The sequence below is a fragment of the Misgurnus anguillicaudatus genome, unplaced genomic scaffold (genome assembly GCF_027580225.2).
Source record: "Misgurnus anguillicaudatus unplaced genomic scaffold, ASM2758022v2 HiC_scaffold_28, whole genome shotgun sequence".
In the NCBI taxonomy this organism is placed as follows: Eukaryota; Metazoa; Chordata; class Actinopteri; order Cypriniformes; family Cobitidae; genus Misgurnus; species Misgurnus anguillicaudatus.
The window spans coordinates 2889180-2903330 of record NW_027395278.1 but is presented as its reverse complement, the minus strand read 5'-3'; the positions used below and the strand labels follow the sequence as shown (position 1 = coordinate 2903330).

The 14151-nt window shown below is 48.5% G+C and overlaps 1 protein-coding gene across 1 annotated transcript; it reads right to left on the bottom strand.

Moving 5' to 3' along the window:
* Window positions 1–11711: 11711 nt before the first annotated feature.
* Window positions 11712–13685, bottom strand: LOC141362560 (uncharacterized). Its single transcript, XM_073864809.1, has 2 exons — window positions 13293–13685; window positions 11712–13150 (listed from the first exon to the last, which is right to left on the bottom strand). Exon 2 carries the CDS (start codon window positions 12711–12713, stop codon window positions 11712–11714), a length of 1002 nt encoding a protein of 333 aa, XP_073720910.1. The 5' UTR covers window positions 12714–13150; window positions 13293–13685.
* Between the last annotated feature and the right edge of the window lie 466 nt (window positions 13686–14151).

The window sequence follows — 14151 nt, the reverse complement described above, 5'->3', positions numbered from 1 at the left end:
TGGTATAAAGTTGAAAGACATTGAACATTACTCATTAAATAAAAACATGGTCCCTATCTGTCATTGAGGCGGTACACTTTTAAAAAGTACACATTTCCCATACGGCAAAAAAAGTTTTTAAATATATTTAAAAATATTTGCCGAAATATATTTTGGAAAATGTTTTAAAATATATTTTTTTCACCAATATATTTTTGGCCATTTTTGAAATATTTAAAAAAATATATATATTTAAACAAAGGAAATATATTTACGCATTGTAAGAAAAATTTTAACAGGCTTGAAAAAGTTCAAATTAAATATATTTTTAACTTCAAATATATTTTATATATAATTAGATTGTATTTAGTTTTGCATGCTCACGCGAAACTTTCACGCGCGCACGTGAAACTAAGTATCGCGTGTTTTACGTGAGCGCATGAAACTAAACGCGGTAGTTTCACATGCGCACGTGATAGTTTCACGTGAGCACGCGATACTTTCACGTGAGCACGCGATAGTTTTACGTGTGCACGCAAAACTAAACTTTATTTAATTCTTGCGCCATGTCCCCTTAGGGGCTCCGTACATTTCTTGCCATATGGTTTGTAAAATTAGAAATGTATTTGCTTGCCCTTAAAATACAAAAAAATAAAAAAATAAAATATTTAGTTTTAACTTTCATATCAACATATATTTTCAAATGTAAAAATATATTAAGCATATATTTAAAACATATTTTTGGCCAAAGACATTTTGTCCAGAATTTCACCAAAATATTTCATAATAGTACCTCTACGGTACATTCTGGTACCAAAGAGTGCCTATCAGGACCTAAAAGGTACATATTGGTACCAAATTTATACATATCTGTAGACCTTTTTAAAGGGTATTGCCCCAGTGACAGCTTGGGACCGTTTACCTGGCCCAAATGTTGAATAAAATAAAAAATGTCCTGAAGTTTAATGCATTTAACTTTTACGTTTTCACCACCTCAAAAATGTTTTTACAGCGCTAGCTCTCAAATGATCTCCTTAAAATACCTCATTCCTGAGATCTCAGGAATTTCTCACACTATCACCAGATTTACCCAAGATATCAACATCAATTTAAATGAATTCTCCACAGACCAAATGTCAACTATGCCATCCACATTAAGTTTACTGTACCTCTATGCTGTTACTGTATGTCAGTCTTTAATGTGAAATCGTGTCTATTTGGTTTAAATCTGAGACAAAATCTTACACTTATATAAAAGACTGAGATAGGAAAGAACAATACTGCTGGCACACCGTAGCTCTGCTCTCTTTGAACATACGAGAGTCCCCTGAGACTTTTTTCAGCCATATTGTTTAAAGTTGTAATATTGTGTGAGGGCTTTTTGGATCTGCTTCTTTTTGTCTTTGTTACCTAATATATCTCTCTTGTCTGTGACACCTGATAATGCAGGTCCATTAGTCACCTGTGTTTACCTCAGGTGTGAAGCGGATCTGTTGAGGTTGAGGATGGAATCGTTAACCATTTCCACTCTTTTGGAAGCGGGTGGGACTGATGGCTCTTAGAAAGCCCAGGGTGATGAACAAGGATGAATTGGGGGAGAAAAAATCCACTTGCCCACAGTTCATTCATTCAGTTGCCCTGAGGAGATATGACCCGCGCGAACATATTTCATCTCTTATAAAGGAAAGAATGAGGAAAAAACAAGACGAAAAATAGCGTGGATAATAAAGAAAGGATCTGAATGAGACAAGCACAGACTAGCGGCCCGAATCTGTAGCTCGCTGTGTCTTTTCTTCATTCGTAAAGGAAAGCGTATTGTTCATTCAGAATTCTCCCACAGCTTCCAACATACCTCATCTCCTGTACTCCAACTATTCATCCATTCACAATACCTGCACGATCAATAAATATTCACCAGCCTCACACTGCAGAGAAGAAAGGGGGTAGAAGAACGGTTGGCTGAAAACAAAAGACAAAAAGGCAAAAAGAGAGAGAGAGGAGAGCAAGGCCAAGGAGAATAAAAAAGAATAAGAAGAAAAGGTTGGGAGCTGGAACTAGACAGGCTTACCAAAAGCTGGGTAAGGTGTTGGAAGGGGGCCAAGCGGGTGAAACAATACCCCGCTCTGCCTGCCTAGCGTGCACTCTATACAGATTCACTGAAGCATTGGGGTACTGGAGGACAGAAAGGCAGCTGGAGCTCTGAATTCCCTTCATAAGAGGGAAAGGAGTTGAATACAAAGAAGCAAAGGAAGGTAAAAAAATGTAGCTGGAGGAGATGGTGGGGGTTCCCAGCCTGGAAATAACAAGCAAGACTGAGCACTGGCAATCAGTATCGAAACATCTCTGTATACGGGCCCATATTCTCCTTCTCTCAGAGATAAACAACCTGCATGTTCTCTGCTGATGTAATATTGGTTGGAATCCCCCCTGCTTAAGACAAGGAAAGAGTGGATGTAAAAAATGAGGATGTAAACCCAATTTTATTTCATTGCTTAGAAGTTACTGCTTTAACCCGTTAATTGGCGCTGTCCCGTCAGCGGGACACTTACGTTTATTTCAATATTTTCTATGTAAATGTTATCACGACAAACTATATATTGTTGGAAAGGTCTAAAAATGTAGTTTTCATATTTCAAAACCTTTAGCAGTAATAATAATGCAGTAACTGTAACTTATTCATTTGTGACACAAGTATGCAGCAAACCTCAAAGCAAACCAGCACAAACCTCAGTTTTTTGACAATTTTATGTATTAAAAATTATATTATATTGCACTTTTATTTATTACAAATAAATGTAAACTGCTTTAAAAAAATATATTTTCACCTCCAGACACTTCCCTAAAAAACGTTGAAGTGTCTTCTTTAAAACCAAAAATTACCAAAATTAAAACCAAAATTAGGCTTCTAGACCAAAAAAAAAAAGCCAGAGTTATATCAATTTAAAGGTGTATATCACCTTTTCACCAACCCCCCACTCAAAAAGGGCTGCGGCAGTTAAAGGGTTTAAGGTTATACTGGAAATCTCATACACTGTCAGAAAGTACAGAGACTGTCACTGGCGTGGCACTATTTCAATAAGTACACCTTTGTACCTTAAAACCGGGAGTATAAGATAGCATAGTTTATTTGACTTGTACGTGTACACAGACATGAAACGCATACGCACTGCGACAAAATGCAATGCATCTCCTGGGCTACATACTACATTCTCCTATATGTACATGCAGTGGTGTCAAAAGTATTCATATTCATTACTCAAGTAGAAGTATAGATACTAGGTTTTAAAAACACTTTTGTAGAAGTTGAAGTATCAACTCAAGCTTTTTACTCAAGTAAAAGTGAAAAAGTACTGGTTTCAAAACTACTTAAAGTATAAAAGTAAAAGTAATGTAAGGAAAAAATGTCATTACGGAAAAAAGCCTAGGCCGCACCACAGGGGCCTATTGTGCACTACCCTATCTCCTCTAAAAAACTTTCTAAAGGCCATAATAACTATAGTGTTATATTAAAAATGTTAATGTAAAAAAAAGTGGGATGCACTAGGGCCAGGGGTAGGCAACGTCAGTCCTGGAGTGCCGATTTCCTGCAGATTTTAGCTCCAACCCTTATAAAACCTTGGCTGCCTGTAGTTTCAGGTGACTTTATAAACCTTTATTAGTTTGTTCAGGTCTGCTTGATTAGACCTGGAGCTAAACACTGCAGGACATCGGCACTCCATGTTGCCTACCCCTGCACTAGGCTATCTGTTTCAACCACATACTGTATATGCCCATTAAAAATGAACGCTTTTTAATACAATGCAAACAAATACATTAAAGCAGTGGTTCTCAAACTGGGGGTCGTGAGATGGTGCCAGGGGCCCCAGTTTTATAATATTTTATGAAATACATTACTTTATTATAAATTCTGTGTAAGTAAACCTCAGAAAAATAAGGCTACTAAACAAAAGCAATACATTGTATAATTTAATATGTTTTGTTTAATTCAAATTTTAAGTTTTAGAATGTTTATGTCATACATTTTCTTTTGGGGGCCGCGAAGGAATCCACTGTACACAAGGGAGGCCGCAAAAAAAAAAGGTTTGATAACCACTGCATTAAAGAACCATATATGTGTACTGCTGAGCATTAACATGTGTTCTATAGAGAAGAAGATATGATGACTAGTTGCCTATAAATATTGTAATGGTGCAAAAAGTCAAACTTCAGAGCATAGCCGCTGGTGGCCAAACTTTTACAGTGGTGCCCTCTTTAGTTAAAAAACAACAAAATCACACAACTATAGTATGTGTGAGAATAGAAATACGCTATTGTTATCATTTATAATTGTATTTTGAACGCAACACAAACTACAATTATACAAATATGCAATTATATATTATAGCATATATGTCTGCATCTGTACTTGTGTAGCTAATGGACTTTAGTACACTTTACTTTAGTCAGTATAAATCCAAGCAATTTTGGAAGATTACTAAATGTATTTCTTGTAAGTAGAAACAGGTTTAAGGAAACAGCTGATGTCTATTAACAAAAGCAAAAGTTTGTATGTATGATTATTTGTTTGATTGATTTAACACTCAAGCATTCAGCTAAGTAGGTTTTGTTAATGCAAATAAAATTTAGGGTAGTTATTAGCATATACAAAACAACAGATGCCTTTAGCCTAGATATCTTTGCCATGCTTCAAAACGCAACGCAGCACAATGTCATTTAAGTTGAACAACTGAAGTTACATGATATAAATTGGTATTGTTATACTATTTAAATCACACAGATGGATTGGTGTCAGCAGCCAGCTATACATTTACACAGGCTTGTGAATGTGAACTGACCTGAAAGTGATGCGCGAGTTTTATTTCCTACTTTTCCATTTGAAGACAGATTGCCGCGTTCTGTTACTGTACAAACAGATGGTGGATGATATCAAAGCATCGCGAGAGCAAACTGCTCTGCATGCTTTCTAATCGCTCTCGCGGTTCTTTTATGTTTATCTCTGCAGCGCTATCGAACAAACTTTTGATCATCTGCAGTCAGCTGGGGGGGGGGATTGCATACAAACCAATAGGGTGTCGGAATGGTGTATGTTTATACTTCTCATCCAACCACAATCGCATTCATCTGGATGACGCAATTTATCAAGATAGGTTTTTTTAACGATGTCAAGCCGGAGTGTAAAAAAAGAAAACAAGCCGAAATTAAAAGAAGTAACGAGGCGATTTTTAAAATGTAAGGAGTAGAAAGTACAGATAATTGCGTGAAAATGTAAGGAGTAGAAGTAAAAAGTCGTCTGAAAATTTTTTACTCCAGTAAAGTATAGATACCCAAAATATCTACTTAAGTAATGTAACGAAGTATTTGTACTTCGTTACTTGACACCTCTGTCACGGCCGGGGGCGGACCCGAATATGCTACTGGGCCACACCCCTCTTAACTCTTCCACCTCGAGGAGTTTCCCAAGACCACCCCAATGACCAGACAGACGAGTATACTATAATTAAAACAAACTTTATTAAATATTTAAAAGGGGAAAGGGGGAAGGGAAAAAGGGAACTTTAAAACTAATGGCTCTTCTTTGCCTCCAGGGCCACTTGGGGAAAAGACTGGGGGCCGGGGCTCTGGCTCAACAACCCGTGGCGCGCTCCGCTTCTCCTGGAGGCAGACTCGAACACAGCCAGACCAGGGCACACACTCCACTGATTGCCCGCAGCCCTGGGGGATCCTCGTTCCCACACAGGGCCTCACTGGTTCAGGTAGGTGGTTGCTGCAAGCATAGAACAGATTAGTCCACAGGTTGCGTTACTCACAGTACCGGGGGATCCTCGTTCCCACACGGAGCTTCACCGGTTCAGGTAGGTAGTTACTACAAGCACAGAACAGGTTATTCCACAGGTTGCGTTACTCACAGTGCCGGGGGATCCTCGTTCCCACACGGAACTTCACTGGTTCAGGTGGGTAGTTGCTACAAGCACAGAACAGATTATTCCACAGGTTGCGTTACTCACAGTGCCGGGGGATCCTCGTTCCCACACGGAACTTCACTGGTTCAGGTAGGTTGTTACTATAAGCCCAGAACAAGTTATTGCACAGGCGGCGTTACTCACAGTGCCGGGGGATCCTCGTTCCCACACGGAGCTCCACTGGTTCAGGTAGGTTGTTGCTATAAGCACAGAACAGGTTATTGCACAGGCTGCGTTACTCACAGTGCCGGGGGATCCTCGTTCCCACACGGAGCTCCACTGGTTCAGGTAGGTTGTTGCTATAAGCACAGAACAGGTTATTGCACAGGCTGCGTTACTCGCAGTGCCGGGGGATCCTCGTTCCCACACGGAGCTCCACTGGCTCAGGTAGGTTGTTGCTATAAGCACAGAACAGGTTATTTCACAGGCTGCGTCACTCACAATGCCGGGGGATCCTTGTTCCCACACGGAGCTCCACTGGTTCAGGTAGGTTATTGCTATAAGCACAGAACAGGTTATTGCACAGGCTGCGTTACTCACAGGGCCGGGGGATCCTCGTTCCCACACGGAGCTCCACTGGTTCAGGTAGGTTGTTGCTATAAGCACAGAACAGGTTATTGTACAGGCTGCGTTACTCACAGTGCCGGGGGATCCTCGTTCCCACACGGAGCTCCACTGGTTCAAGTAAGTAGAAGGCGAAGCTCTCGTTGTCACGCCCCGGGCGCAAAGCTTGATTTTCTCTCTCTCTCTCTATAGGATTCAGGCCGCAACAGATGTCACCATCTCGCGTCTCGTCGGAGGCTGGGCAGTTCGAACGCTATAAGCACAGCATACGCACAGCAAGTCAAGCGTAAACACCATCAATCAGTGAAACTCACCCACAGCACTCTTATACCACGTCACGTGAATTTTAGATCGTCCTTGCCACCTGACCACGACGACCTCGAGAGATCGGTTGGGCAACAACTGGATCCCAAGGGAGGGAGAGATGTATGGTATTCACAAGCCCGGCGTGTCGGTTATCACTTCCCTGGCTCACCTGCACTTCCTCTTTCCCACAGGGCCACTGGCTTACTGGCGGCGGGTGCTTCGCCCACGCTTCTGGTCAACCGCGGCTCACCCACGCTCTCCTCTCCAGTGGGGCCAGGGACCTCACAAAACACAAGAACACACACCAGGGTAATCCTTCATACGAGACATTTGCAGAGAAGTATCACAGCGGTTACTCACGCTTAGTTGCCAATAACCTCTGTTCACGGTGCTCTCGATGGCTCTGTGTCCACTCCTCCTTACATAAACTCCACAATACCCCTTCGTTCGCTGACTGCCTCTCACTCTCTTCCCCAGGAGAGCGATCCGACCAGCGTGATCCGTCTGCAAAGCAGCAACACAACGTACACAACGTATACCACCACTCCTCGTTTAATGTCTGCAAAGGTGTCTTTATACCCTGACTCTTCTCCTCGTTAGCCTATTAGCAACCGCTGTGTTAATTTGCCCCACCTGAGCGTGATCAGGCTTAATTTTGCCTTTGGGGAAACCCCGGAAATGAAGTGTGGAAGCCGGATTCCGCCCGTCGTCCAAATAAAGTGTGGAAGCCGGGTTCCGCCCGTCGTTCAAATAAACGTCACCTGTGACATCCTCCCCCGCCGAAATGGTTCTAGTCCCTAGAACCGCTTCCTGTAACCCACTCTCCATACCGGATGGGCGGCCGCCCCCGGGTCTCACGCTGGGGGCGCTGTGGTGGGGGCTCTGGGGCTTCTTCGGCAGGTAAGTCATCCAGCTCTCCTGGAGCCTCTGGGGCTCCTTCAGCAGGTAAGTTATCCGGCTCTCCTGGAGCCTCTGGGGCTACATCGTTCACTGGACCCACTACGACAGGTAAGTTCTCAGGCTCCCATGGGGCCACTCGGGCCGGCCCCTCCGCCGGGCCTCTTGGAAAGATGACCCACCCTCCATACCAGGGGGTAACAGCCTCCGGCTCCTTAGGAGCCACCTCTGTAGCTAGTGGGGGAAAATTTGGACAAGGGCGGATCATATTCCGATGGACCACCCGATCCGGCCCAGGCTTCCCTTCGGGCCGGATCGTGTAGACCGGCTGTCCCGGTCTCTGCTGCCGTTGCACAATGTACGGCCTCGCCTCCCACCGATCACTCAGCTTGCCTCCACCTAGTCGCCGATTGTCCCGGACTAGTACCCTTTCTCCAGGGAGCAGGGGAGCATCCCGCGCCGTTCTATCATACAACCTCTTGTTCTTCTCCCCGGCTGCCTGGATCTTCTTATTGACCTGCTCGTAGGCAAAGTGGAGACGATGGTGGTGCCGTCCCACCCACTCGGTCACGTTCCCTTCTTTCTCACCTCCCGCTGCTCCCAATAGGAGATCTGTGGGCAAGCGGATGTGTCTTCCAAACATTAAGTACGTGGGGGCATACCCCGTTGTACTGTGCACGCTGTTATTATAGGCTTGTAATAGATTCGGCAAAGCACTCACCCAATCATCCTGGCGTCTCTGGTCCAGAGTGCCCAGCAGACTCAACAGGGTCTGATTGAAGCGCTCACATCCTCCGTTTCCTTGGGGATGGTACGAGGTCGTATGGGTCTTTACACAACCGTACAGTTGGCATAGCTCTCGGATGATGCGGGACTCGAAGTTCGGGCCCTGATCTGAGTGCAGGAACTCAGGGCACCCAAATGGCTGGAACACTGCCCTCCATAATGCTGTGGCGGTGGTACTTGCTGTCTGGTCGAGGGTGGGAATAGCCCAGGCGTATTTGGTGAACAAGTCCGTCACCACTAAGATGTTCTGGTACCGGTCCTTGGGACGACTCAGGGTCAGATAGTCCATCGCCACAATATGGAGGGGGGCCTTTGCGAGGATTGGAACCATCGGTGCTCGGGGTTCCTGCCGGGATTTAAACAGAGTACATCGGGGACATGCTTGAATGAACGTACTCACGGAAATCTCCATTCCTGGCCAATAGAAGTGTCGGCGTAGCAACGACATGGTGCGTTCCTGCCCCTGGTGTCCCATCTGGTCATGGTAGGCCTCTAACAGTGCCCGAACTTGGCTGGCCGGTACCACAATCTGGCTAACCTCCTCGTCGGTCCCCGGGTCCCGTATGGCCCTACACAATACACCTTCACGCAACTTCAATTTCTCCCATTGTCCCAGTATTTTTCGACCCACCTCTGTCTGGGCTTGTCTCTCGGCGGGGGTCGGTCGCCGGGCCTGCCGAAGCCACTCGCCCAGATTCCGCAGCTCTCGATCCTCCTGCTGTCTAGCCTTCCAATGCTGGGGGTCCCATCCCCAACTTACAGGTGCTGCCTCCCGTTGGCTCCCAGGTGCCTCCACTACGCCGACCATCAGTCCTTCCTCTCCTTGTTCTCCCTCAAATGGGGCCGGGCCCCTCGAATCGGCCCTAGCTGGCAACCGGGAGAGGGCGTCGGCGTTGGTGTGCTCCCGCCCCGGGCGGTACTGCAGCTGGTAGTTGTAATTGGCTAGCTGGGCCACCCATCGCTGCTCTACTGCTCCCAACCGGGCTGTCTGCAAATGTACCAGAGGGTTGTTATCGGTGACCACGGTTACCTTGGCTCCCCAGAGGTAATCCTTGAATTTCTCGCTCAAGGCCCACTTCAGCGCCAGCAGTTCGAGCTTGAAAGAACTGTAATTTGCATCGTTTCGTTCAGCGGGATGGAGGCTCCGGCTGGCATAGGCGATCACCCGTTCCACTCCATCTTGTTTCTGTGCAAGCACCGCTCCCAGGCCCAGATTACTGGCATCTGTATAGAGAAGGAAGGGTTGAGAGAAGTCAGCATACGCCAAAATCGGGGCTTGTAAAAGTTCTTGTTTCAGGACCCTAAAGGCCGTCTCACATTCTGGGGTCCATCCCACCGTGGGGGATCCTCGTCCCCTTGGTCGTCCCGTCCCGACCAGTAGCTGGTTCAAGGGTTTGGCGATCTTAGAGAACCCTTTAATAAATCGTCGGTAGTAGCCGACAAAGCCTAAGAATGATCTCACTTGCCTTACAGTCCTGGGGACCTCCCAGTCCCGAACTGCCGATACCTTCCCGGGATCAACGGCCACACCAGCTGCGCTCACCACGTGTCCCAGGAACTGCACCTTACGGCGCAGCAGGTGGCACTTCTCCGGTTGCAACTTTAACCCATACCTCTCCATCTCTCGGAATACCTTTTCCAGGTGCTGCAAGTGAGTCTCGAAGTCTGGGGAATACACAATCACGTCATCAAGGTATACCAGCACAGATTCTAATAACTGACCTCCCAAACATCGTTGCATCAGTCTCTGGAAGGTGGCGGGGGCGTTGCAAAGACCGAAGGGCATCCGGTCCCACTCAAAAAGACCAAATGGCGTAGTAAAGGCGGTCTTCTCTCGGTCCCGTTCCTCAACCGGTACCTGCCAGTACCCGCTGGCCAAATCCAAGGTGGAATACCAGGCCGACTTGGTCAAACTTGTCAGGGAGTCCTCAATACGAGGTAAGGGAAATGCGTCTTTCTTGGTCAAGCTGTTCAACTTCCTATAGTCCACACAGAACCTCCAGGCCCCGGTCTTCTTCTGGACAAGCACTATCGGTGCCGCCCATGGGCTACTACTCTCTCTCACGATCCCCTGCTCCAACATACCTTGTAAAAGGGTCCTCACTTCAGTATATAGGGTGGGGGGTATTGGTCGGTACCGCTCCCGACTTGGTGCAGCTTCTCCCGTAGGGATACTATGTCGTATTACCGTCGTGCAACCATAGTCTTCATCGTGGGTGGCAAACACGTGTTGCCATTTCTTCAGTAGCTTCTGTAGCTCTTCCACTTGTTCCTGCTCCAGGTCCTCTCCTCGTAAGGAGTCCCCTGTCAAGTGGGCCGGTACCTTGTTCTCCCTCGTCCTAGATGCTCCTACGGTTTGCGTTAGTGCTACCTCAACTACTGCAGGGTGCACTCGCCGGAAACTCACATCTTCCTTGTCCCGCACCTGATGTCCCTCGACCGACGTCACCGTCACCAGCCGCTGGTGCTTGTGTAAGTGTATTGGGTAGGGATTTTCATTGCAGACCTTCACTGGCACTCGGCCTCGTCGTACTACCGTCAGTCCTCGGGCCACCCTCACCTGTGTGCAGTCTTCATGAGGTTCCACCAACACCCAGCTCTCGGAGCCTCGACGCTGTTGTGGCACCCTGGCCCACACTATGGCTTCACTTTCTGCTGGCACCGACAATGCGAATCGACATGCTACTCGACCAACCTCTTCTCGGCCATCTTGGTTCTTAGCCAGCTGCACTCGCCTGCAGTCGGCCACTACTCGTTCCCAGCCTGGCCGCTCGGCCCTCGGTATTGTCTGAACGGGCCTAGCCCGAAATAGCTCCTCCCAACACTCCGAGAGGACATTCATACCCAGGAGGGCTCGATGCCGGCCAAGGCAATGGTCCTGTACAATGATGACCCCCTTCTGCGGGACTCGTACTCCATACAGTTCAAAGTCGGTAAGTCGATAGCCGATGTAGGGGATCTCTAAGCCGTTCGCCCCCTTCAGGGTAAGCCAGGGCGCTTCAACCTTGTGTGCGGGGTGGGCTCCAAATAATTCATGGGACAAGCTTTCTGAAAACAAAGTCACTTGAGAACCAGTGTCGACGAGACAGCGCACCGTGGTGCCACATACCTGGGCCTCTACTATTGGGCTAAGCCCAATCATCCCGTCCTTGGGTTCCATTCTTCTATGGGGGTCACTTTGGGGGGCGCCGACCACATGACCCACTGTGGCCGGTCGTCTTAAAAACCCCCCTCGGAGGCTCTTCGTGGTCCGCACTGCCTACTCACATGCCCGGCGGTCCCACACCGATTACAAATGGGCCTCCCTTGCTTGTCCCACTCAAACCTAGGGCGACTCGCCTGCCAGGGCCGCCTCATCCCATCCCGGCCTCGCTCAGAGTACGTCCGTTCTCGGGGGGCGGGCCCTTCTTCTTTCCTTCCCGGCCCTAGGCGCAGTTCCCCTACCAGGGCCTTGGTTAGCTCGGCCATCTGATCTCGCACGTCTTTTAAGAGCTCCATCTTCAATGTTTGTTTCCAGTCTGATACCTCCGAGGCTGCCGCCGGGCCACTCACTGCTGCACATACGGGGGCCTCCTTGGCTTCCGCTTGGTCGCCTTCCAAGGCCATGGCCTCCTTTTTCAGGTCGTCGAACGTGAGCTCAGGGTCTCGTCTAAACTGCACTCGGAGATTTTGTCGTAGGGGGCCCTCTCGTAGCCCTAACAGGAACTGGTCCCTTAACAGGGTCTCTTCATCTCCAATCCCATGATCTCGTCGTCGCTGTAGGCGTGTATACTGCTCGCGCAGCTTCAGGGCGAAGGCTCGAATGGACTGGTGGGGGCCCTGCTTACAATTAAAGAACTGCGCCCTCAGGACGGCCACAGGGGTGGTATCACCATACTGCTCGGTGAGGAAGTGGAAGATGGTCTGGGCGGTGACTCGAACGGCTTCGGGGGCGGCCTGCACTTCTCGCCGGGCCTCTCCTCCTAGTGAGTTTAATACAAACTGCTGTTGTTGGCTGGCACTCAGCCCTTGAAGGCCGGCCAAATACTCGATCTGGGCTCTCCACTCCGTCAAATGAACCTCGGACTCGACCCCAGTATACTTCTGCACCCAGGGGTTTCCCAGGAATACGGGCATGACACGGGGTGGTGTTTCCGGCCTTTCCGGCACAACACGGGGTGGGGTTTCTGGCCTTTCGGGCACAACACGGGGCGGGGCTTCGGGCAACTCGTCGTCGGCCATTGGAGGACCTTGGTCGCTCAACTCGAGGTGGAAATCCTGCCGACTACGCCAAATCTGTCACGGCCGGGGGCGGACCCGAATATGCTACTGGGCCACACCCCTCTTAACTCTTCCACCTCGAGGAGTTTCCCAAGACCACCCCAATGACCAGACAGACGAGTATACTATAATTAAAACAAACTTTATTAAATATTTAAAAGGGGAAAGGGGGAAGGGAAAAAGGGAACTTTAAAACTAATGGCTCTTCTTTGCCTCCAGGGCCACTTGGGGAAAAGACTGGGGGCCGGGGCTCTGGCTCAACAACCCGTGGCGCGCTCCGCTTCTCCTGGAGGCAGACTCGAACACAGCCAGACCAGGGCACACACTCCACTGATTGCCCGCAGCCCTGGGGGATCCTCGTTCCCACACAGGGCCTCACTGGTTCAGGTAGGTGGTTGCTGCAAGCATAGAACAGATTAGTCCACAGGTTGCGTTACTCACAGTACCGGGGGATCCTCGTTCCCACACGGAGCTTCACCGGTTCAGGTAGGTAGTTACTACAAGCACAGAACAGGTTATTCCACAGGTTGCGTTACTCACAGTGCCGGGGGATCCTCGTTCCCACACGGAACTTCACTGGTTCAGGTGGGTAGTTGCTACAAGCACAGAACAGATTATTCCACAGGTTGCGTTACTCACAGTGCCGGGGGATCCTCGTTCCCACACGGAACTTCACTGGTTCAGGTAGGTTGTTACTATAAGCCCAGAACAAGTTATTGCACAGGCGGCGTTACTCACAGTGCCGGGGGATCCTCGTTCCCACACGGAGCTCCACTGGTTCAGGTAGGTTGTTGCTATAAGCACAGAACAGGTTATTGCACAGGCTGCGTTACTCACAGTGCCGGGGGATCCTCGTTCCCACACGGAGCTCCACTGGTTCAGGTAGGTTGTTGCTATAAGCACAGAACAGGTTATTGCACAGGCTGCGTTACTCGCAGTGCCGGGGGATCCTCGTTCCCACACGGAGCTCCACTGGCTCAGGTAGGTTGTTGCTATAAGCACAGAACAGGTTATTTCACAGGCTGCGTCACTCACAATGCCGGGGGATCCTTGTTCCCACACGGAGCTCCACTGGTTCAGGTAGGTTATTGCTATAAGCACAGAACAGGTTATTGCACAGGCTGCGTTACTCACAGGGCCGGGGGATCCTCGTTCCCACACGGAGCTCCACTGGTTCAGGTAGGTTGTTGCTATAAGCACAGAACAGGTTATTGTACAGGCTGCGTTACTCACAGTGCCGGGGGATCCTCGTTCCCACACGGAGCTCCACTGGTTCAAGTAAGTAGAAGGCGAAGCTCTCGTTGTCACGCCCCGGGCGCAAAGCTTGATTTTCTCTCTCTCTCTCTATAGGATTCAGGCCGCAACAGATGTCACCATCTCGCGTCTCGTCGGAGGCTGG